Source organism: Erpetoichthys calabaricus, chromosome 14, assembly GCF_900747795.2.
Source record: "Erpetoichthys calabaricus chromosome 14, fErpCal1.3, whole genome shotgun sequence".
Taxonomy (NCBI): domain Eukaryota; kingdom Metazoa; phylum Chordata; class Cladistia; order Polypteriformes; family Polypteridae; genus Erpetoichthys; species Erpetoichthys calabaricus.
The window spans coordinates 2,085,489-2,111,627 of NC_041407.2; the positions used below are offsets into that span (position 1 = coordinate 2,085,489).

At 43.4% G+C, this 26,139-nt stretch overlaps 2 protein-coding genes across 2 annotated transcripts in view; one reads left to right on the forward strand and one right to left on the reverse strand.

Annotated features, from left to right (window-relative positions):
- Positions 1 to 26,139, reverse strand: part of mprip (myosin phosphatase Rho interacting protein) — a 438,384-nt gene that overhangs the window by 210,270 nt on the left and 201,975 nt on the right. The gene's annotated exons all lie outside the window — the stretch shown is intronic.
- Positions 1,836 to 24,953, forward strand: hs3st3l (heparan sulfate (glucosamine) 3-O-sulfotransferase 3-like). The gene is made up of 2 exons (XM_028818998.2): positions 1,836 to 2,532; positions 24,079 to 24,953. Exons 1-2 carry the CDS (start codon positions 2,093 to 2,095, stop codon positions 24,695 to 24,697), a joined length of 1,059 nt encoding a protein of 352 aa, XP_028674831.2. The 5' UTR covers positions 1,836 to 2,092; the 3' UTR covers positions 24,698 to 24,953.

Consider the following 26,139-nt stretch of genomic DNA (forward strand, 5'->3'; position numbering starts at 1 on the left):
ACCGATGATGAAAAAATGGCATCCATAATAAAACTGATAGGCGGATGAAAGACAAGGACTAACGTCCTGAGGCCCAACTGGGCCGTAGTGAATGTGCTTCAGTGGAAAGCTCTCTTTCCAGTGATTTGATTTACTTCTTTCATTTTAATAAAACAGAAACAAAAAAACTATAGTGTGAAACAACACCAATGTGATGTCACGTGTTATTGTAATGTCTTAATAAATGTAACCATCCAGGATTATGGAGACGCAAAGAAGAATGACATCGTAATATTCTGTTATTGATTGGTACTTTTACTGTTTAACAATCAATTCAAATGTCATTAATGACAGTTTATACAGTAAAATTGGAATTGCAAGAGCTCATGTGCATGTCAAGCATGCAAAGCTAATGTTGATTGAGCTTGTTTAACAATCATTTTAACTGAACGCATTTCATAAAGTATTTGCAATTCTCATGTAAAGCAGATTCCATATACTATTGCTTGTTATATTTATTGAGCTTCTGTAAAAAAGTACATTTCCTCCTTTGAGACAAATAAAAGTTCACTCTGTCTATCCACCTATTGTATCTATTATACAGTGCCTTTCATAATTGCTGTCTATTATACAGTGCCTTTCACTTTATCTGTTTATTATTTATTATATAGCTCCTTTCAGATGATCTGTCTATTAGATCATACAAAATGCACTATGTATGTATTTTCTATCTATAGAAAGTTATCTAACTATATTATATAGTGCTCTTCACATTAGCTTCATAGTGCCAGTCAGATTATAGATCTATCAATCTATTATACAGTGCCTTTCACATGATCTCTATCTCTACCATAGAATGCATTCACATTATCTATCTTTATATTATAGTGCATTTCAAATGATCTGTCTATCAATTTCTGTCCATTTATAAATTAAATAGTATCTTTCAGATTATCAATTAATCTGTTTATTAATATATAGTGCCTTTCAAAAAATCTTTAACTATTATATAGTGCCTTTCAAATGATCGATCTACCAATCTATCTGTCCATCTATCTATTACAGTATCTTTCAGATTATCAGTCTATCGATCAATCTGTTTATTTAAATATACACACATTTATTGCTGGAAATGTATTACTCTTTATAATATGCATTGCTAGTATTTTAAAATATATTGAGGTTTTGTATTTTTCTTGATATCTGATTGAATAAAGATTATTTTTAAAATCTGTCTTAAAAATGCAATTTGGTTAAAGACATGTTTGTAATTTTCTGTCTACCTCTCTGTTTGTATGTGTATCGTTTAAACGATTCCCGTACCCGCTTAATCCTCACGATGTCCACGGCCAGACACCAGCGGCGGCAGCGCCATCGCCTGCACGCCGGTCTAAGTATGAACGTTCATACGATCAGCCGCATTCAGCTCTGATATTAGTAATATTTGATAAAAGCTCTGAGTGTACGCGAATGTTTCCCCTCCAGGGGGTTTCGTTTCATTCTGTCACCCAAAGCTGTCATGACAGGCACCTAAGCTTGGCGTCGATATCTGACTAAGCAGCGTGAAAAGTGAATGAAAGGACTGGCTAGGAATGATTAGTTGACAATTCCGTACTTCTGTAAAACATTATCGATGGCGCCATGCGGCTTCAGCCCGAAGTGTCAGCCTGTTTTACAGCCCCCAGTTCACGTGCGCTCGCCGCTTACGGAGGCTTCTCCGAACTTGAGTTCAACTCCCAGACGTAACTTCGTGTGGCGGCCCCGCCCCTTCCACGGAGCTTGAACACGCCTCCTCACCGAGCCATCCAATGGGCATTAGAAAACGAAGCGCTGATTTTAGTGAATGAATGGCAGTAGGAGTGTTGGCGGCGGTAGTCATCCAGCCTGGTACTCCGGATTGATGCAGAAAATGAGGAACATGAGGCTGCAGTAAAGTAAGCAGGGCAGGAGGAACGGAGAGGCCAGCTGGCTTATCGTCAGTTACAAAAGGTCGTGCCCAGTTTGGAAGACTGGCGGAGCGGACCCTTCGCCGCTGGTCCATACAAAAGCGTGCCGACCATGCATTGGCACAAGAACAGGGACCAGGTGGCACTTTTATTAGAATGGCTTCCACATGCTTTATCCTAGTGGCATGGCCAACCATCCCAAACAGAACCCTGCGGATCCCGTCGGAATTTTCCTGAAACTCTTGGTCATGCTCTCCTTCTGCACTCTCCTTGTATACCTGCTTCTCGGTCGCTGCCACTCGGACCCCTGGAGTGCACCCGATAACTCTGCTTCTCAGCCCTTGACTTTGACAAAGAGCGGACCTTTTAACGGCAGCGCAAGCCCCGTAGGTGTGAGCGGGTCAAGAAGCGCAGGTGAGTCTGGGTGGGAGCCCGAGAAGGACTGGACCGCAGTGCGACGGCTCCCCCAAGCCCTCATTATCGGAGTCAAGAAAGGAGGCACCCGGGCACTGCTGGAGTTTCTCAGGCTGCATCCCGACATCCGAGCGCTGGGCTCCGAGCCGCACTTCTTCGACAGACATTACGCCAGGGGGCTGGACTGGTACAGGTAAGGGATTTGAGGGGTGGTGAGGGGGGTTGTGCAAACCAAAATGAAAAGTATCGGTCTGCAGACAGGCACGCTCACGGTTTCGTTTTATTATCAGAGTTGAGGAGTGAAATTCCGTGTTACAAAAAAAAAAATCTGCACTTACAGTTAATGCCACTGGTTGTTGAGTACAGTACAGCATTTTGGTTGTCTGCCCCATAAGGGGCTTTATTAAGAAGTATGCAGACCATTTAAAAACAGTGAATCTACAGCTTTACTGGACTTTGGGTTCATCCATCACGTTAACGTTGCACTCGAATGTCGCCGAGCAGCTTTAATGTTCGAACGCTTTGAAAAAGCCGTCAGAAGGCGTCGGTCCGGCACAGACACCCGCCTCGAATTGTTTGATACATCGTGACCTGCAGATATGGAGACAGACCTGGCAGGTATAGTTACATGCAGAGACGGGTAGGAAAGGCGCTATATTAGAGAGACTGATTGTTAGATAGGCACTGGGATAGATTTAAAGGGCCCCATATTGTAGAAAGATTGATAAATGGGAGTATAGGAATGGTGCTCTGTTGTATTTTGATATAAATTATAGTATAATAAACAAACACCCTGAATAACATTATATAATGGATGAATAAATAGATACACAACGCGAAAGGCACAACATAATAGTCAGATATAACGTGAAAGGCACTATAACACGGATACACAGATGTGAAAGGCACTATACAATACGTATAGAAAACAGGGACTGTATAATAGATAATGGGAAATACGCTATATAAATAGTGAGATAACGTGAAAGGGACTGTATGACAGATAACGTGAAAGGCACGATATAATTGATATCAGTGAGAGGCAGGATGTAATGGAAACGCACTGTATAATAGAAATGAAAGGCACTATATAATGGATAGTTAGATAATGAGAAAAGCACTGTGTGAAAGATGAATAGATAACGTGAAAGGTACTACTAATGTGACAGGCACTGTACATAGTTACATAATGTGAAATATGCTATGTAATAGATACATAGATATGAAAGGCACTATATAATAGCTAGATAATGTGAAAGGGGCATTCTATGATACATAAATTGATATATGTGCCAGGTATTATATAAATTACTAATATCGTAACACGCATTACATAAGAGATAGTAGACAGATAATGTGAAAGGCACTACATAATAGATATGTTTCATTTGGAATACAAAGACATCACAATATTAAAATAATAACAATAAACTTTTATTTATATGGCACTTTATCATACATTTACATGCAACTCCAGGTGCTTTCCACAGATTAATCAACAAAAACAAAGATATACCATATTTACTTAGACTACTATCATTAATTAATACTATGACAGTTTCCATTAAATGAAAGTAAACTAAATACAAAATCAAGGTATATTGTTAAGCAAACTTTAAGCACTAAAGTGAAGAACAACCCTTCATTCTTATCAGAAAAATGTTTTCTAATTAAATTATTTATACACTATAGGATTGACAATAGAACAACCAAATCTAATTTATAGAAAAATATACAGTAAATATAATATATATGTACTTCTAGTATATATCTACATAGTGAAATCCGAAGTTCCTCCCGATCGAATACCCGGACCCTTGTAAAGTTCTGATGCCCCCAGGGTGACGCACGCGCCTTAATTTGAGTTCTGAGGAGCAAAACAAAACACACCTCCCCAAGTCAGACGTCGTTCTTGGATGAAGCCGCCTGTCCAGTCAGTGCGTGTAAATGTCACACGTGGACTTCAAAGACTTCATTGGCCATGAGATGAACACGAAAGCAGCCCGGTGCTCATGCGCCTAACAGCACTACACGATGTTCCAGTCGGTAACTCTTCAGCTTTGGTGTCCATTATAGGGAGCCCTTAACAGTCTGTGTGTTATAAAACGGAAGCTATTCTTAAATAACACACAGAATGTAAATGTTTGTAACGCTTTTTTTTTGTTATTCATATTAATGTTTATAGGCATGGTCTGTAATGAAACGTAAATTAAAGTGTGACCCCATTTTGAAGAATCCCCCTCCTTGCCCCCGAGAGGGCAATTCAGAAGGTCGAGATCTGAAGGGTTTATTTCTGTCTGACAAAATGGAAAAAAGAGAATCCAAATGAGACGCCGGGTGTCCAACTGTGAGTTTTCTTCTTATCTCTGTTAGGAAAACCGTTGGAATCCGGGTTTGGGCGAGGGTGTTGGGACGTGATGGTGTCAAAAACACAAGACGGTACACCTCACCGGAATGAAACGTGTAGGCTGTCCATACCGCAAGTGTGGAAATGGGACCTCAACCATGCAGAGTTGTACCGGCATGTCGCCATCTGAAGCCCCGGCTGTTCTGTAGTTTTAATGCCCACAAACTTACTGTTAAGGCAACACGCGCGTCACCGGAAGGCGCGGCAGAGCCTGCTTGACTTCAGTTCCTCCACATTAATTACAGTTAATTACAAAACGTTTTTCAAAGTCCACTTTATCTGAATTTTGACATTAATTTTAACGCCCACCTTTGAGTGTGTCCTGACTTAGATACTGTGCTACTAGATGAGGGGCTCTGGCCCAAGACTATGACCCGGTTGGGGCCGTTTGGAAAACGGATGAGTGGATAGACATTTCAGTACATGTGTCCATCTCGTCGTGTGCACCTGCGTCCATCGACGTATTATGGACTGCAGCCCCGTCTTTCCTATTTTTGCGTCCGTTTGTCTACCTAATAACAACTTTCATATCTACCATTTATATACTTCATATTATTGCATCCATCTAATATGGCGCCTTTCAAAAGTATTTATCATTTATATACTGTCTTTCACATCTATCAGTCTTTCATTTAATACAGTACCTTTCAAATCTATCTAATTTATATAGTGCCTTTTACATCTGTCTACCTGTCAGTAACTAATATAGCGCCTTTTACATCAATCTATACAGCACCTTTCGCATCTATCCACCTTACAAAGAACCTTTCAAATCTAACTAGGGCCTTTCACATCTTTCCTTCCGTCTACCTAATATATCGCTTTTCATAGCTGTCAAGTCTTTTATATAATGCCTTTCACATCTATCCATCGGTCTGTCTACCTAATATAGCGATTTTAATATTTATATGGTGCCTTTCACATCTATCCATTCATCTAACTAACATGACGCCTTTCAGAGCTATCTATTCAGGTACAGAATATCTTTCTTTGTGGTTAACATAGTGCCTTTAATATTTATCATATTGTGCCGCTCACATCCGTCAGTATATCGAATGTAGCCTTTTTATATATCCATCTGCCCTTCCATATCAAGATCCTACAAGCCAGAAGCAGCTATTTATCTATCTGTCTGTCTGTCTATCACTCATGTAGTGCCTTTCACTTCTGTCTGTCTAATCGTTCTTTTTATCTAGTATTACATATATTCGACTGATGCCTTTCTGGACGGAGACTTGCAACAACTGAGATACAACTGGCTACATTTCTTGTTTTTTTTCCGTTGGTACACAGACGGGTGAAGTGAGTTGCTCAGGGTCACACAGTGGTGTCAGTAGCGGTAATTGAACCCACAACCCCAAGGTTTAAAGTCTCAAGACATAAAACGATACACCACATTGCAGGCAATGCCTGTCTATTATATAGTGACTTTCATATCTACCATCTGTCTATCTAATATAGCGACTTTCATTTTTTTTTTCTCATTGGACACTGTTCTTATCCTGCCATTTTCCAGAAGGCAAGTCACCCAACAGTTAACCACCTTCTGCGTTTTCGAGGCCGTTCTTCAGAAAGCGGTAACCTCGGCAGAGCTCACAAGGACAGCGGCGCACTTTCTTTCTTTGTTTTTTTGCTTGCTTGCTTTCTCTCTCCGCTGTGATGTATGGCTGTTGAGGAGAAGCCGCCTGCCTGATGGTCGATTCTTCTTCGGCTCCGTTTGTCAAGCCCTCATTTAAATGGCGCATTATGCGCTGTCAATACGTTTGGATAATTTCTCCGGGAAAGCCCTGATGTTTACGGGGCCAGGATTAATGAGATGACCTGGAAAAGTTTCGGCCGCTGCCTTTATAAAGCCATTTGCACTTTTGTTTCGCTTCATTTATCATTTATGCTTTTAAATTAGAATGCGAGATAGACAGAGAAATATTACATTTTATATTCTGTTCCGTGGAAGACCAATTCTTTTGTGTGCCCCCGATGCGCTAAGTTGTATGAAAAGGCAGGCACGGATCTGTACAATTACTGATTATTCACGCGGTGACCCTGAACTGAATTGAGCGGATCCGGAAAATGGATGGGCGGCTGGATGAGTCCTTTAAGTTATGTTTGTATTGTAAAGCGTTTGAAGGCGGATATGTAATATAGAAGGGTACAGAAGAGAGAAGGAGATTTACAGTCGAGTTGGTATCTTGAAAACCACAGCACCTGCAGACAGAAGCTTTGAAAATGAAAAGAAGCGCTTTTCAGACAAAACGCGCACGCATTTATATACATAAAAGGACAAAAGAAATATTTGCATACAATTATCCAAGTGAAGATTTTTTAAACACCTATCCTTGTCTCACACCTCCATTCTCCCGGTTTCAGTGCCAGTCCGTTCGCCATCTGCATGTTCTTCTCGTGTGCACGCGCATTTCCCTCTCATTCACGTGCAGGTTCGGATAACTGACACCTCTACTTTGTTCTGCGTGGGCGAGCCTGCCAAGTACTGGACGCGTTCGTTAAACTGGATTAAGAGTGATCTGTGGATGAAAGAAAGTGGTCTTCGGATGTGCAACATGTTAAGAAGTTCGGTTGTCAGACTTACGTTTTTCTTGTTTAAGGTTTTATAATGAAACAAAGGTACATTTGATCTTTATCGCTCAACATGAATCGCTTCTGTGTTCTTACGCCTGAATCTGGAGTCTTTCCCAGCTGAACCTATTCCTGGACAAGACGCCGATCCGGCACGCGCACACAGACGTGCACGCCCTCGCTCACGCTGGCCAACCACGCCGACATGTGACCAGAGAGCGAGCGGCTTCTTTCCGCCATGCGGCTCTTAGCTGGTTTACTACCTCCTGTCACTTTTCGACAATCATAATAAGGCCGAGGGGGATCCATAAACCCCACAGTGACTCTGACCCCCTTTCAATTGCAGATCTCCCAGGTCCTTCACAGGACACTGGTGCTAGCATTAGCTGCTTCCCAAATGCTGCCCCACGCCAGTTTAGTAGGACATTTTGGACTTGACAGCTCTAATCAGGTGGCAAACCACCACCCCCAGGGCCCATCCCAAGGCAGCTATGGTACAAATGTGATGAGACCACCTCATTTTGGGCTATTTTTGCCTAGATTACTGAAACGTGTCCAACACTTGATTTGTTCAGAACTCTTTATGAGACAGGGCACTCTTGTGGAAGAAATGGCACAGGAGAAACAACAGGAATCTGTAAGGTCATTCCAGTTATCACGACCCTGATAATCTCTCCCAGAATTTCATTCAATTCTTAGACAGCGGCTGGATAACACTGTCCTTATTTACCATCAACCAACATCAAGCTGAGCTGACCCACGCTGGCTGGACGTCTCCATTCTTTAAAGTATGGGGACTTCGCCACAGAAGACTGACTGCTCAAACCTTCTCATTGCCTTCCCTAATTCAATGATTCTCACATTTAGGCCTGGGGTGACCGTGCTTTCACTTCAGATAATTCCTTAATCCTGTAACACACACGCTTTAGTGCCTTTTCAATAGTGAACGCCATCCCAAGGCATTTTACCACAGCAGTGTAGTCTGATTGCTTTCTTCATTTTGTGGAGATGGCTGGATGAATGAATGTTAGCACTGGAGTGTCAAGTGACAGGCTTGGATACACAATGTCTCAGATGAGGACTGGACCTTTTGTTTTTATATAGTGCCTTTCCACAGGAGACAATCTTTCAAGTTGCTACATTGTTACAGTGCAGCTGCTTTTGTGCGTCTCCAAACAGATCATAGACATACACAATGACTTTCTTAGTGAGCTGGATATTATTTAGTGTCTTTCCCTAACAAACTCTTTCCAAAGTACTGTATACTTTACAATTCTGTCACTGGCTGCCATGGGACCATACCTTCTGCTGTTATACAGCATCTTCAAATGGCGACCATCACTGATTCGGCATTCCTGTCCGCGCAGGTACAGTACATCCTGTTCAGGGTCTGTGATGGGGACTGAAGTTTGTGCTCTTATAGGATGCTTTACAGTACATTAGAGTAGAACTGTGTTCTCCATTCTGCTTCTGTTTTCTATACCCGTTTATTTCTACTCAGAGTGACTACTAGTTTTCCAATATCTCTAAGTAAATCCCAAGTGTGTGTGTGTGTGTGTGTGTGTGTGTATGAGTGCGCTCTCCACCCCAAAGCTACCAGGACAGGCCTGGGAACCTCACAACCCTGAAGTGAATGAGTGGGTTGGGGGGGGGGGGGGGGGGGGGGGGTGAAACAGACGATGAAACTACAGCAGTCTGTGTTTTAGGAATTCACTGGGAACACCAAAGGTCTCTGCAATGAGATTGCTAATTTTGTGCTTTCTGTTCACATCAATTCGTATCTTACCATGACTGGCAGTAAAAAACGAGCAGATTTAACAGGCACTGCTGAGAGCTTTAGCTGTGCCAGTCTTAAAGAAAACAAAAACTGCAAAAGATGAAAAACATCAAAGAGACAGAGCCTGGTTAGGTGATAGAGAGATAAAAACACCAAAGGTGCCACTGAGGAAGCGGTCGCTTGTGGTGAAAGGGGCCCAACTCACCGTAACAGCTAGCCATCCATCCACTGCCCAAGTCACTTGGGTATTATATATAATAGAACAGATTACATCATCTGTGAAATGATTACCTTCATAAGAATTATTTGTCCAGTACTGAACCAGATTAATCGACTTCATGGGCCAAACATGTACCGAAGCATTTTATTTTATATTATACATTAGCTACAAATGTAGTGCACCTCATAAAGAATCTCTATCAAGCACTGGACCCATAATCCAATTCAAGGTTATAGAGTATGTTAGAATATCAAATGACATGACATTCTAGATATCATCCAATTGTATATGAATATTATGTTGTGTTATGATACAATAAAATACTGTATAATATAATATAACATGGTCACCATTGTCTTGTGTACAGAGTCACTCTCCAGCACCAGTAACAGCTCTGAAGAAAGTCCTTACCTTGAAATGGCTGTCTTCTGTATCAAACATGGAAGCTTTCCAATGTGAGACCACTGCAATACAATATAATGTATTATATTATATTGTAATACAATACAATACAATATAATATACTTAACATTCTCAATCCTGCATAAACCATTTCCAGGTCAGGGACGGCAATTATATAACAACATATCCACCTCAAACCTGGATAACCTGGTTAGGCAAATGGAAGGATGGATGGGAGATTTTATGTTATATAATATTGTCTATGAAACAATTACCCTCATAAGTATTATTTGCCCTGTACTGAACTGGCTCACTCTACCTTACAGTCAAAAAGTGGCTGCTGAGTTTATTATTATAACATTCTCAAATATTACAAAATAGTTATGTTATATAAAATGATATCATAGACTAGAATATAATAATATACTATAAGGAACCCTCATTACTTAACATTGTCAAATTTACTTAAAGCATATTGGGTCAGGGTGGCGATTCGATTTGATTCTTTCCAGCAGTGACCCTGGACAAGCAGATAGGCTCCAGCTTCCCTGCAATCTCATTCAGGATAAAGTATATTGAGATGCCAGTCTCTCAGGCCCACCTATGCAGTTATTTTGGCCTTCCAAACAGCGTGAAGTCATCTGCCTGGTTGATCTTACCAGATGTGTTGGATGTGTTGTTCATCGTGTGGACGAGTTGTGGATGGCCAAGTGACTGCCATCCGCCCTTTTCGCTTCCTCCCCATGATTCCTGGTGGCTTGTAATGGCAGATTGGCCAGGCCACTGAAGCTGTGAGCCTTTCTTGTCTTCTTCCCAGAATCATTTGGTGCATTGCCATGCTGGATTTGTCCATTCTGGTGTAGATAAACTGAAGGCATGAGGGAATGAACTTGGCCAGCAATGATGCTAGGGTATGCTTTGCCAGTAAGTACCTTCCCCAGTAAGTACTGGGGGTCCACACCATCACATGGTTATCACCAGCATGTACAGGATGGCTCCTTGGGCTCATGTTGTTTGCTCCAGTCTCTGATCCTTCCATCAGCCTGATGCAAACTGAAAGTGGATTTGTCTACCTGACCGACATGTTCCCACTCCACAACGGTGCAGTTTTGATGTTTCTGTGCCCGACGTGGCCTTGTGCCATCGTAGCCCATTTGAGACAAGATCTGTTAAGTGGCATATTCTGCACGAGTAGGTCAAATTTGGATGTGACTCCTCTTTTGACTACCCCCAAAGGCTGTTGTTGTCTACAGGACTGCCCGCCAGTGGTCCCTTTTTCTTTGCTTTGTGCCATTCTGGCTAAACCCTTTGAACCAACTGTGTGTAAAAAGCCTCAGATGACAGCCTAGCCCAGCCGAAGCTATCATTCCATCCTTAAACATGCCAGTGCCCAGCTGACCACCAACTGATGCTGGAAATGCTGGTCTGCCTGGCATTTAGCACACCGCGATGTCACATGATGTGTTGCAATGGAGAACTGACGTGTAAGTGGGGGTGTACCTAATAAACTGGCATCTCAGAGTATGTTATCCAGCCATCTGGCAGTCACTCATTGGGGTGACAGTCCAATGCAGAGAAGGGACTCTGTGTATGTTGGGGATCGCTTGTGCTTTATATAGCACCTTTCTGCACTGAAAGTCACCCAAGGGTGCTTCATGTTACAGTTTGCTAAAATAATTTTGAATTTCTCTTAGTACTGGGACGTGAAGTGTCCATTGTGTGTTGTGTTTCATGCTGGGTGGCACAGTGAGTTTGACGTGGAGATTGAACCTTTATGATTTTATACAGTGCCTTACTGCACTTTACGATATTTGCCCAGTATGAAAGGGAATACATTTGCAGTTGCCAGTGAGTGGGCTTTGCAATGGGCCAACATTCCATCCAGAGTTGGCACCTGAGGTCTCTCAGATCAAATACCATTTATTTAATTTCAAAGAGACGACGCTAGATAGACTGGTGACACTAACTTTGTCTTGGGATGGGTGAGCCTGTGCCCGGGGAGCAGTCCAGCATCCCATCTGGGGTGTGGCTCTCTGTGGCTTCACCCTGAATGAAGCCATCGGGGCCTGAGGTGACAGTCACACTTATAGTAGCCAAAGAAAACTGTGGGATGTATAAATAAGTTTTAGAGATGCTGCCTAGTGCCCACTGTGACCCAACTGGCCTTCTTACTGGTGTTAGTTACACAAATGAATTGTGCTGGCATGGCATGCTTTTGTGTCTGATCATGTTGACTGACCTGACTGGCACTCGTTTAGGCGGTGCTTCACATTACCATGAGGGGTACCATTTTATTTTGGTTTTCAATTGCCACTCAGAATTCAGTAATTGACTCCCTGAATTTCATGCACGGGTGCTACTCATCACGTATAAGTTAGTGTCACCCTCACTGCGCGTATGCCACTCTGGTATCAGTTGCTAAACGTCACTCGGATGGCAGCCAGGAGCTCCTCTGCGATCGCCTCCGCCAAATTCATGCCCTTCACCCCAGCGGACTGACATTATTGTGAACCTCATCACTTGACCTTTGGCCCAGGCGCGTTAATGATGTCTCTCAGTTAGTTTGGCCGCCGTGTCCCTTTAGACCCTCTGGTCCTGTTGACCCCACCTGCCCCAACGCTCAAGTGTTTGCCTAAGACGAAATTGGGTCGAGTGTGTGACAACAAAAGTATGGCGTAGAGGAGATAAAATCTGCTAGTTCTGAAAGCCAATAGTGGCCTCGGCCCTGCATTGCGCCTCTCTGGTGCCCCTGATCGATTGCCCCTCAGTTTGACCTTGATTTGATACAGGCATTAGAAAGGGCTACGCCGTGGTCAGCGCGGATTCAGTTTCAATTAGCAGGGGGCTCCATCGTGTGCTCGGCGGCGGCTGCCACGGAACGGGCTCAGGTTTCACGTTTAAGTACTTTTTGTTTTTTAAAGAAATCCATTAGACGCCTGTCTAGATGCACACGTGGGCCCGAGTGTCCTAATTCTAACGGCAAAAAAACCCAAAAAACCCTGAACAGGGACCAAAGTTGGCCTTAAGCTGAGATGAAGGGTGGGGATGTGAGGGGGCATTCAAAATTTGAACCTGGCATCAGTTTGGGGCAGTGGTCCGGAGGAAATATTGAAATTAAGAGCCGTGATACCCCTGAAAAGTGGAACGAGGGTTAGCCTCATGAGGCCGGCGAGCTGGGATCAAAACCTGCCCTGCTCACCATCACATACTCCAGCAGTTAAAAATAGAAAAGAACAAAAAGTAATAACACAAGGAGTTAATTATTTAGATTCAAACTGGAAATAGGGGGTCCCACGGGGTCTGGGGGTCTTGACAGATTTCCAGTAAATACCAGCACCACCCCCATGAAGCACTTGAATTACCAAAGTCGTCATTTAAGATGGAGGGCAGTCCAGCGGCACACTGGGGCACAGGGGGGGCGCTAGTGAGCGGCTCTGATGACAGGTGTGCCACATTTGCCTGCCTCATTAGTTCTGCACCTGATAAGTCCGAAAATCAGCATAAGACCCAGACGGTGGCTCTAATTCGCCCATCCTGAAAGGGCCAGCGGGAGTTTGGGGATCCCGTTGATGAATGAGTGCCAGGAGTGGACAGGGCGCTGTTACATCTGACTGCCTCCTTAATGGCAGCCCCAATTGAAGAGGGACCCCCCCAAACACCCCTTCACGCACACTGGCTTCTTTGTATCGGCTAAACTAACAATGTAACGAGCTGCAGAAAAATCAATAGCCGCAGCAGCAACTTCTAGCAGGGCCCTGGAGGGCAGCAAAAATGAAAGCAAACCTCCAACATTAAGGGCTTAACTGTGTGAGGGTGGCATGTTGGACAGCAGCACATCTAGAGATGGATGCCAATTCTGAAAGATGCATAAATAATTCCAAGCAACCACATACTCTTACTAGGTTGGGCGCATGCACCGATATCGCATTGTATAATAAAGTATCCCACTCTAAGCAGAATTCATGGACCACTCTTAAAAATGCCAGTCAATTCACAGTGGGCACAACTGATGCTGAAGCTGGATTAAATGGAAAGGCTACTTCTATACAAATGCCAGCCCATCTAGGCAGGAATTCTTTAACAATGGGCATCAAAATGGAATTGCATTTCAGACAGAACTTCCTCGCCCTGTTGTTTCCAAGATGCCAGTCTACACACAGGGTAAATGTTTAGAGAGAAAGTGGGCATCCATGGGCATGAAACAAGAGTAAAACTGGAAATAGTGCCAGTGCCATGCCTATGATGAGGAATGCCAAGCTTTTAAAAAATTAGCAAGGGGAATCAGGTGAGACTTAAAATTTTGGATAAAAATGCCAGTCTACACTGGCAGCAAGTCTATCAACAGAAGAAGAAATTCAGGACAAATAAGAAAAGCCTCTCCTATACAGAAAGGCACAAACTTAGTGAAACATCAGTGGGCACTAGATAACACTGCCAGTGGACTAGATGCCCATGCCACACCTGGATGCAGAGGCATGAGGCCTCCCAGACAATACATGCCAAATGTCTCATGCTACCTATAAAGCACCTGCCCATTAAGACAGCAAATGTCTTTACAGAGAGTGGGCATCAGTGGGCTCTTAACCAGAGTGCAAGAGGGCATGGTGTGAATACCATATCTACAAAGAGAAATGCAAAATAAACTTTTTAGGCAGAAGGGCACCATCACTAGGCACTCTATAATACTGCACCCTGCCACTACTCCTGTGCCATGCTAGTAGAAAAGCTGCAGTCCACTCAGACAGCAAGCCTTTACACAAAAGGAGGTACCACCACTCTTCTGTACAAGAAGGCCAAGCAAGCAATACAATTTTAAGGATGCCAGTTTCCTGAGGAAGCAGGTCTCCATCCAGCGGGCACTGACTGTGACAGTACCAGAGCAAGCAGCCAGTGACCCACCTAAACAATGATGCCAGGCCATTGCAGATGACGCTCAGCAAAACATGACAAGAATAAAAAAGTGCAACATGGGCACCTCAGGAAGGAAAAGGGGCGGTGTGGCTCAATGTATGCCTCCTTGGAGCGACTGTCCATCATACGTCTGATTCCAACTGTAAATCCAATGTTTGCATTTAAACCTCTCCCTTTAGGGACAAAAAAAAAAAACAAAACAGGGGGGTAAGGTGTGGCTGACGGGCGTGAGGAGCGGCTGGTTGGCCGGCTGCTGTAATTGCTGCCCATCTGCTTGTACGCACTGCCACTCTGATGGATCTCCAGCGGGTTTTTTTGTTTTGTGTGTAAATTCCATCTGCTGCCTCATCACCAGCTGAGGTCCGCATTATCGTCGTCCTGCCCAAATCCCCCCATAGCATGACCAGCAGGAGGGGGTCATCTGATTATGTGGGGGATGCCAGAGGAAGTCCTGCCCGCTGTCATCTTTCAGAATAGTAAGACTTGTGCAAGGGCCCATGAGATGATGACGAGTGAGAAGTCAAAGTCATGTTTGTCGCATCAGACCCTCGTGCTTCTTAGTGTGTGTAGGGTCACCCCAGTCAAGGCGCGATGTCTGTACCTCATCACTGTGAGCCCGCCATCAATGGGTGCTACATGTGTGCATATCCTCATCTCATCCAGGGTGAGGTTGCCAGCCCGGCTCTTCTGACTTTCTTAAACACTTGGATTGTGAGCCAATCAGATGAGGCCTAAAGGCTTTGAGGCTCAGGACCCCCTCATCAGGTCAGCTTTGGGCTGCCTTGGGCCACTTCCCCTGCTTCTGGAGTCCTCTTGCCTTCCTTTTCCTTTCTATTTCTTCTTGTTTTTTAATGAAGAAGGGGCCTGAGTTGCCTTGAAAGCTTGCATATTGTAATCTTTTTAGTTAGCCAATAAAAGGGGTCATTTTGCTTGACTTTTCACTACATTCTTGTTTTTTTATAATTTGTGTTTCTGACCTTTGCACGCCACACTGGTACATACTGGTCGTATAAACAAGTTGTAGTGATGATGCCTGATGCACAATAAGACCAATGTGACATGTAGACTGACTGATCTGACTGGCACTCGTTTAGGCAGTGCCTCAGTACATGAAGGGTAGTGCTGCCCATTAATGCTGGAAAATATAATGCATATCATGGCCAATACTGACGCTTTTAATAATACTGGTTGAATAAATTAACTATAGTGGTGCCCCCTATTGCCTAACAATATCGTATTAATTGTGGTTCAGATTGACACTCTTACTAATATTTTTAGAATAAATTAATAGGTGCTTTATAAAAAGATGCTTTTGGTCTTGCTGTGGCTCCCCCTAGTGCCTAGCAATATATTACGGATTGTGACCACGGGGACATTCTTAACTGACCTTGGAAGAGTAAATACATTCTAGTAGCGCCCCCTAGTGTCTAATAACATATCAGTTACTGTGTCAATATCCATAGTGATACTCTTAACATATTTGTAGTATGAATTAATTTTAGTGGCATCCATTAGTGCTTTACAATATATCACAGACTGTGGCCAGGTTACTAATCCTTATTGAGTAAATTAATTCTAGTGGCACCCCCTACTGACCTTGTATCACCTGTTACGGCCAGATTAATACTCTCATTAATATTGAATTATAGAGACTCCCTCTAGTGGCTAAAAATATATCACTGATTGTAGCCATACTGATACACTTGCTGATGTAGGAAGAATACTTGAATTGCAGTGGTGCCACCTTGTGCCTAACAATATAATATTTATTGTGGGTCAGGCTGATACTCTTATTGACTCTGAAATCATAAATGCATGAATTACAGTGGCTCTCCCTAGTGCCTAACAGTATATCGCTGATTTTGGCCATACAGATACGTTTAGATAGGTAGATAGATACTTTATTAATCCCAAGGGGAAATTCACATTTACTAATACTGGAAGAGTAAATGCATTTTAGTGGTGCCACCTAGTGTCTAATAATGCATCACTTACAGAGGCAAAGGTCATTGGGATACTCTTACTATATTGGACAGATTACATACTCCTTTAAATATCGAATACATTCATTCTCATGGCTCCTTATAATACTTGACATATTAGAATACGTATTGTGCCCATACTGATATTGGAAGAGGACATGAATTTTAGCAGCATTCCGTAGTGCCTCACAATATGCCATCTATCTTGGCCATGCTGGTATTCCTTCCACAGTATAAGGGTAGAATAAAATAATTATGGTGGTGCCCCCTTGCACCTAACATTTTTGTCATCATTCTGGTTCTCCATGGCACTGTGTTTTTTATTATTTGAAACAAAGTATGTGACATATGTATATGGAAAGGGGAAAACTACAAGACATTGCCTGTTTTATGATTAAACTTGCAATGCCCTGCGCCATGCAATATGGGAGTGCCCTACACTTTCCTGCTGGTGGTTTGCCAGTGCATGCCGAGCCAGTGTTTGGTGCCATGTGGACGTATCACATACTGTAAAAATAGTCCCCACCCCATCCCTAAATAAAGAAAGAGACACGTGACTTCCCAGGGATTAGCAGGCCGGCCTTGAATTATTGATGGACTTCTCTAATAGACTTTCTGGTTGCCTAATGGATCAGAGTAAACAGGGAAGTGTTTAGGTTAAGTGTGGGCCGGGGTGAAGGAATCAGCAGGGGCTTTACAGAAATCTTCATCTCTCCCTCCCTGAATGGCATCACTGGGATGACAAATATTGATAGTAATTGATGCTCTACTCCTCTGAGATTCCCAAACAGTGGTTTGATTCCACCACTCGGGATGCCGGACACCACTGCTACATACCACCGATTGTGACGGCAGCCCCCTGCTCAGCGGCAGGGGCAGAGCAGATAGAGCCGGAGAAGTCAATTATTCCTTTCTTATTAAGATGAAGACACACACACAAACAACAAAGGGGCGCCGCAGCTGGTCTTCTCCAACATCTCTCCTTATTGTGGGCCATCCATCATTGGCAAAGACAGCAGAAATGCCACTCCTCATGACAGTTTGTTAGGCCCACAAACCAGTGCAGACAAGATCTTAATTAAGTCTGAGGCTATCAGTCTATTTCATATAGTGCCTTTCAGAGCATATTATACTACCGTATGTCAGCGTTGCATAGTTGTGGTCTGTAAGGGGTGCTCAAGAACCATCGACACAAACTCAAAGAATGCCCAAGCAAGTATAAAATTAAGACGGGTTTGATTATTGGAGCCATTAAACACAACACAGAGAGCACAAACGACAACAAAAAGGGCTACAAATTGCAAGCCATCTCTTGACGAGGTCCCAGGCATCCACAAACATTGAACAAAACACTCACAAGCAGACCTTCCTTTAAATCTCACCATCCACTTCTCTATATCCTGGCTTCCCACCAGTTGCACCCTTGCCAAATACTCGTTTTCCTGCACTACAAGCTCAAGGGCCACATGGCCAAAAGAACTTTAAGCGCCATCAGCAAACTGCTTCTGGGTGTCCTTGGGAAAGACATCTGTCTTTGTAGGGCTCCCCCTAGTGTCTCCAGGCGCTTCTGCACTCCCATGCTACTGTAGTGAGCAGATTAAAAATGCTTTTCCAATGATGAAGATTGACCATGAAATGAAAAGTGCACAATAATCGTTATACTGATAATGGGGTCAAAATAATAATAATAATAAAAAAAAAAACTGTTACAAAGCCATGTGACTTCCATGTCACGCGACTGGCAAAAAGCATGGAGGCCCGCAGTAGCTGCACGTTTTCATTCTAACCATCTTCTTCATTAGTGACGTGTTTTTGGCTGCTAATTTACATTCTTATGCCTTAGTTTTAATTAACTTGACTCAGGCCCCTTAGTTGTTTCTTTTTCCTTAAGTAGCAGCCAAACAATAATGGAGACACAAAACAAGCCGCCACACGACCAGCTCACCTGTGCCCATCACATAGTATCTGAAAATGAAGAAAGGTGAAGGTCTCGGTAAGGTTCATCTCTCAGGTCACCAAAACATCTCGACAGTGTTCTTAGAAAAAATGGAAAAATCAACAGTTTTGGAAATGTCTGCTGTAGGAGAATGAGAGCAGCAACAAGCCATGGAATTGAATAACGAGTTTAATTAACAGCAAGAATCAGCTTCTCATTAAGGGATTGGTTGGAGTGCAATTGGTTTAGCTGGTCATCTATTGGCTCATTTCACATTTCATTTCTGTTTGGCTGACATTTAATGAAGAAAATAATCAATTCAGAGGACTGAATCCTTCAAAATGGGGGAGGGGGGGCTATTAAAATAAAGGGAAAAGAAGTTAATTAGCAGTGAAAACTGGTCACTGATAAGGGAAAGGGCCAGGATGAAAACCTGCAGCCACTGCGGACCTCCAGGCCCAGAGTTCAACACCCCTGGTATTGAGCTTCAAGCACAGGCATTTCATGAGAAAGAGATTACTACTTATCATCCATGTTTTAAACCCTCTTGATCCAAATCTGGGTCATGGGCAGCAAGAATGCACAACAGACACCAACCTTAGAGCGGGCACCAATTACAAGTAACATATTGAAATCAATTTATTTTGTGCAATACCTTCTAGGATAACACAACCATTGTAAGAGAAAAGACTTGTGGGCCTTGGGTTGCACATGATGGAGCAGCGACGTCGTGCACAAGTAGCCCAAATGCACCTGAGAGGCTGGCATTATAAATTCCTTTGACACATTACACGCTAGTTAGGTGCCAGCAGCGATGTCAGTGCAATTGTAATTTTGTTCTATGCCTTTCAGGGCCTGCATTGTCCCTAAATATTCTTTATGATATTAGCACCAGTAGACTATTTGTGTACAGCATTTGTGCTTTAGCCCCCAACCGCTGCAATTAAACTGTCAAGAAGAAAAAAAAAAATCTACAGCCGGCCCTGAATCTAAAAAACCAAACAGCGTGTTGAGCAGATCATTGATCTCTGTGGAGATTTCAAACAAGCAGGCGGTGTCCGTCCTGCTGTCAGCTTCGAGACTCGAGCGGCTATGATGCAAAGCGCTGGCGGTGAGCTGCAATTTGGACAAGGAGACAGATTTGCTGTACGAGCCGCAGACAGATGTTATTATTTTAACTTCCCTGCTGGATGCAATGAGTAAATGGAGCGTCTACATCAGGAAGGCCGTGGTGGGTGGTGACGAGTCTCATTCATTTTTTATCAGGGTTGGAAATACTTGCCGTGCTGTTTGTGTTGGAATTGAGGCCCCTTTCATAAAACTTCACAGGCCTGATTTAAAGAAGGAGATCCAACTTGGCATTTCTCACACGGTAGCCATTTGGCCATGTGGAAAGCTCTGTGGAAGCACGGGAGACATCTGAAGAAGCCCACCAAAAAGTTAACATGAAATTATTGATTTAGCTTTAAAAGTTAAAATGATGAAGTCACTCCTTCTGTTATATAGCACTTTTTGTTACAAAGCACTATTATGAAGCGCTTTATGATTGAAAAAAGAAATTAAAAGTTTACGGTAAAACTCTGAACCCTCAGAATTTGTCTGCATGTATGGCCAGTCATTTTATGGTTCTAATTTGATTAGTAAGAATTATGTTGTGATGATATATGTTACACCTAAAATATTTGTCAGAATGCAAATAATACTAACAATAAACGGAGGATATCACGGAGAATTAATAAATAATAATTTAAATAAAAATAATTACATTGTTCACTTCTCAACCACGAATTCTCCAACTACGGTTTCAGTTACCCTCAGTCTCAAAATATCAATTAAAAAGAAAAAATCCGTGTGCCCGCCTGCCTGGCTGTAAGGTTCCAGGATGAACGACTCCACACACTGCTGTGCTTCCCAACACCCTCTCCTGCCACCCCATAGGGTTCACAGTATAAATGTTATCCAGGATCGCGGTATCATTATAAATGTAACTTTTCTTTTGCTTAATATGGACACAAAGTACAAAAGTAGTGATGCTGACAATTTCGCTAAACCAAAGAAGATATGAAGTCCTTCAGTTAAGTGAGAAAATCAAAATTCTTGATTATGTATTGAAAGATAAAAACGTCGTATGCCAAAGTTGCCTGAATGTACAACAAAAACGAATGATCAATTCATGAAGTGATAACAACAAAGAAAATACAGGCGACGTTCATGCTAGCATTGCTTGTGCTCCTAAAACTGGTAAAGTTATATCCCCAGTTTGTGATAAATACAGTACACAGGGTTGGATATCATCCACAGATTTCACTCCTCCGCAAGGGGGCATGGAACATATCCCCCCAGATACAGGAGGACTACTATATTACTATTTTTATTATTTAATTATTAATTTTACATGATCCCCAGTACACTATGTAAGCTTAAGTAACTTCATTGATTGCATTTATTATTATGTAGGTGTTAATATCCTATGATTCTCTAATGGACCAAGCTGGCTTACAAAATAAATGAATAATCTATTAATGAATAAATTATTAATTCATTTATTTTGTTATAGGTACAGTACTAAGTCTCCATGATCCGTAGTTGACCAAGCAGGTTTAGAAAATATTTTTTTCTTCTTTTTATTGTTCTTTTTATTATGTATCAATTTCCAATAATTCTGTAAAGCACTGAGTTTATACTATATATCATAGAAGTATTAATTCTCCGTACCACACGCACATCAGAACAGGTCATCCACTTGAAGCTAAGCATGTTCGGGCCCAGCCAGTACTGGGAGACCAACCAGGAAAAGCTTGGGTTGCTGCTGGCAGAGCAGAGGTGTTGGCAAGACCAGCAGTGGGCACCTACCCTAAGGTCTGTGTGTGGATCCCAATGCCCCCAGTGTAGTGACGGAAACACTGTGCTGTAAAAATGGCAACGTCCTTCGGATGAGACATAAAACCAAGGATGAGACTCTCTGTGGTCATAAAAGATCCCTGGGCATCTTTTGTAAACAGTAGGGTGTATCCCGATGCCTTGGCTAAATGGCCCACCTTGGCCTGAGGATTCTGGCCCACTAATCATCCCCTGTTCCTTATTGACGATCTCTCTCAGCACTTCAACACCTCATAGCTAACGTGTGGCGAGTGTACTGGAAAATGGCAGCAAAGTGGCTGCCGTTGCATCATCTGGTGGTTGAGGTGGCTCCCCACTCACTATGTAAAGCGCTTTGAGTAGTGAGAACAACACTCTATAAACGTAAACAATAAATATTATTATGATTCCCAAAAAGACAGTAGGTTAATGTACTTATTATGATTATTATTCCTTTTTTTGTTATGTAGGTGTCAATTTCCTCTATTTCTGTAGTTGACTAAGTGGTCATAGTGGTTAGCAAGGCTGCCTCAGTACAATCCACCATTCTGTATTCAAGTCCCTTGCCTGCTGTGGTCTGTGTGGACTTTGCCAGTCCCCCCCACGTCTGCTATTTGGGTTTCTCTTCCACATCCCCATAGCCATCTGGTTGACTAAACTGGCGTTACGAGTGGGTAACTGGTATGGACTGGAGACCCTCTCCAGGGTTAGTTCCTGCATTGCACCTAATGCTGTTAGTGTGGTCACTGGCATTGAATGTCATTTAATAATGGCTGACTTTTTTTAATACTGCTCAGTGACATTGTTGTCCTGGTGATTACTTCAAGATACATGAGTGGTGTTCTGTACGTATGTGTGCCCTGTGATCGACTGACTGTTCCAGAGTTGGGTCTGGTCTCGTTCCCAAAGTATAGGCACCAACTTCCTTTGATGATAGGAGCAGGTCAAACCCAGCCAGAGGTGCCATGACACTTGGTGATGCTCAGTTTTTCCATTAATTAAGGTTGATATAGCACCTTTTACAACAGGCCAACTGCTAGGTGGGCAAGGACCTAAAAGAGGAGTCCTCACCACTGTGGACAGCACTTTTAAAGATGCAGAATCTGCTTGTCCTGCCCAATATAGCATCGCTTCTCTGTGCTTTTTCTGTCCCGGGACCCCCGCTGCCTGCTGAGCACCCCCATGATAACAGCAGTGCTTTTTGTTATTTCAATATCAGGTGTTTATCCTTTTCAGTTATAAATGGATGTCTCTACTGAGGCCTCCGTAGGTTAGACTCTATTCTACAGCTATTTAATGCGCACATCAGTGTTCATGTGAGGGGTCTGGTGGGCACCCTGGGACACCTACTGCCCACATAAGTTGTCTCCTCTCTCTGACTCATCTTCTTTGTTTCGTTCCCTCAGACTCCCGCCCTTCACCCCACCCGCATGAGGATTTCACTAAAGGCGGCCACTAATTAGTCCAGCCTCATATGGTTTTGGCTAGCAGGTGCAGTAAAAAGCCAATCTACAGAGTAATGGCCAAATTAAGGGCGGTCAGAAGAAGTGTGGCTGAGCCCTCGTCGCTCTGAGAGCAGGTGTGCGTCAGGCCTTATTAAAAATTCATCAGAATTCAGCCGATCGCAGGACGGCGTATGTAGATGAGAGGCATCTGCTGCCCACCACGGCTCTGGAGGTGAGGCCGAGGGCCCCTCGGTCCATTTGTTTTGCCTTGCGTGTCACTAACCCGGAGTGATTAATGCAAGCGGCTCATCTGGCTATAGCCTTCATTACTGAGGCACATTTGGAGGCCCTCTGAAGATGAAGGAGCAAGCCGCCCAGATGGGAATTATGGGAATGAGCCCTCTCAGTGACCCCAAAGAAGGACTCATACTGACCAGTTTGCCTTTAACTGGAAGAATAGATTGAGAAACTGAGACCGGACAGGAACACATTTACTGAGCGGCATGGCTAGTCTCAGTCTCAAGTGACGAGCAGTGGACACCAGAGTACTGATGGCAGGCTTCACGATAGTGAAATGGCTGATCAGTGTCCACTGAGTATCCCCTTATCCAACTGGTTAAATGAGCTACCTTGATTATCATCCCATAAGTCGGATGTGGTAAAATTAAACTGGCCAACCAGTAAGCGCAAGTATCTTAATTGTTAAAACAAAATGTCTGAGTAGTTGGCATACACAGGGCACCCTGGATTGGGTTTACTAGCCTGAACCAAGCAATTGGAGGATAAGCGGACAACCCATCACAGACGCAGGAGATCACTAGAAAAAGACGTCGGGCGGCCTCATATTAAGTCTAAGTGACTGGCCAGCATTAGCACAGCGTCACTTGGTTTAATGTAACTGGTTGGCCAGAGTACAACTTGCATCCGCACATTTACAGTAATTTGATTGGATGACCAGTGTGTATACTGGACTTAGTTTGTTTACCAGTACACGCCAAAGCCACTTTATGTACCAGACTGACCACGTTTGGATTTCAATGGCTCACTAACAGACTGTGTGCCCGACTGACCAGTCAGTACTCATAATTGAAAGGCTCACATTAACAAAGTGACCGGGCAAGGCTGAATATTAATTTATGATATTGACCAATAACAACAGGGTGTCCTCTGGGCTCACTTGTGCTGTTAGCGTGTCAGACCGTGATGTTCTCCTTTCTCTTTTACAGGAGCATGATGCCCAAGGCTCTGGATGGCCAGATTGTCATGGAGAAGACCCCTCGCTACTTTGTGGCGGCCGAGACCCCAGCCCGCATTCACGCCATGTCTAAGGAGGTGAAGCTGATCATCGTGGTCCGAGACCCCATCACAAGAGCCATCTCCGACTACACACAGATCATTTCAAAGACCCCCGACATCCCAAGCTTTGAAACCCTAACCTTTAAAAACCAGACTACAGGACAGGTGGACGCTCTATGGAGCCCCCTTTGGATTGGCCTTTATGCTCAGCACTTGGAGAAATGGCTCTCCTACTTCCCGCTGTCCCAGATCCACTTTGTGCACGGGGAGCGGCTGATAAGCGACCCGGCCGGTGAGCTGGGAAAAGTGCAGGACTTCCTGGGCCTGCAGAGGATCATCACGGACAAACACTTCTACTTCAACAAGACAAAGGGATTCCCCTGCCTGAAAAAGCCGGAGGGCAGCAGTAAACCTCACTGCCTGGGCAAAACCAAAGGCCGGCCGCACCCCAGCATTGACCCTCAAGTCATCCAGAAGCTCAAGGAGTTCTACCAACCGCACAACTTGAGGTTCTACCACATGGCCGGGCAGGACTTTGGCTGGCAGTGACCCAGTGGGGAACGTGGAGGAGGATCACAGGAAAAACCGCCATGGCGGAGGAGAAATCCAGAAGAGACGGGCCGGGCTGGCCGGGCTGAGCCGAGCCACTGGCTGAAAATGTGGAAATGGACGGGCAGAAGGGCCGCCGCCAAGGACAGAAGGACTGCCACGCATAGAACTGGGACCTTAAGAGGGCAGCCAGAAAATAAAAGTTTACTTTATTCTAAAACTACACCGCATTTAAAGAAAATAAAATAACATTAAAATGGGAATCGTGCGCTTCATTTCTCCTTCAGCACTTCACCATATTTTTATTCATTTCTTTAAAAGTTAAGCATTAATTTTAGGGAGAAAATGAATACAATTAGCGAAGCGATTTTCAAGATGACGGATTGATGAATTGATATGAAAGGCGCTATATAACTCCTCAGAAAGCGTTTAGAGCAGGCCGGCCCTGGGGGGGTTGGGGTCTCACACAGCCTGCGGTATTCGGTATTAAGATAATTCAAAAATGGCTTTCTTCAAAGTCAATTTCAGTTTGAACAACGATAAAATTCGATCAGTCTCTTCATAACATCTATTTGAATAAATGTCTACCAGCAAGAAACGGTAAAGTGACAAATGTCCTGTACTCACTCAAACACGGCGTCCTCCTTCTACATCTTCGGAACAAACGCCACTCGGCTACAATACCAGCAGAAGAGCCAAGGTGTCCTTCGCTTTGTGACGCCGATATCTGTTCACAGTTTATACAGGACATTGAAAAGGCTTTTTGATGGGAAAGAAAGAAACGCTGCTGTTTATGGGCTCAGCAATGCCGTACAACCATTTTGGACCCGTCGACTTCTCGCAAAAGTTTTCCATCCATCCATTTCCAAATGAAAATAAGCATTGTAACGGGGTTTCCTTGGAAATGCAATCTTATTAAAGAAGAACCACGAAGTCATAATAAGGCGTTCTGTTACCAAAAAAAAAAAAACTTGAAATCCAACGACAGAACGAGTTTATTATGCAAAATAGTTCAGCGAGCGTTCAAAGTTTGTGCGCGGCGCGATAATCCGAACGAGTGGAACTTCAGCCCGCCTAATTCTTCGGCTTCCCATCAGCCACGGCGCACTCCTGCTGCCTGATGGGAAGTGTAGTCCCCTTGTCGACAATCCGCAAGGCTGCGGATGAGACGAAAATACAAGGAGGAAATGTACTTATTATATATATATGTATTAAACGCCGTCCTTCCTGATTCAATGGCAGGGATTTAACTGGTCGTTTAATGGCATAGATTCACGAGTCATTTTTGTGAAGCAAAACAAATTCACTTTCACTTGAATTGCTGGCTCATCACTAATATTAGACGGTCTGTGTGAGAGATAAATGTGAAAGACTATAAAATAGGTACACTGACATGAAAGGCGCTATATAATAGATAGACACAAGTCAAAGGCACTGTGTAA

What these genes read in the sequence shown, in the direction of transcription:
- hs3st3l (XM_028818998.2), top strand. Translation starts at nt 2,093, where the DNA reads ATGCTTTATCCTAGTGGCATGGCCAACCATCCCAAACAGAACCCTGCG. An exon ending in AGGGGGCTGGACTGGTACAG is followed by an intron (nt 2,533 to 24,078) that starts GTAAGGGATTTG and finishes TCTCTTTTACAG; the next exon opens with GAGCATGATGCCCAAGGCTC.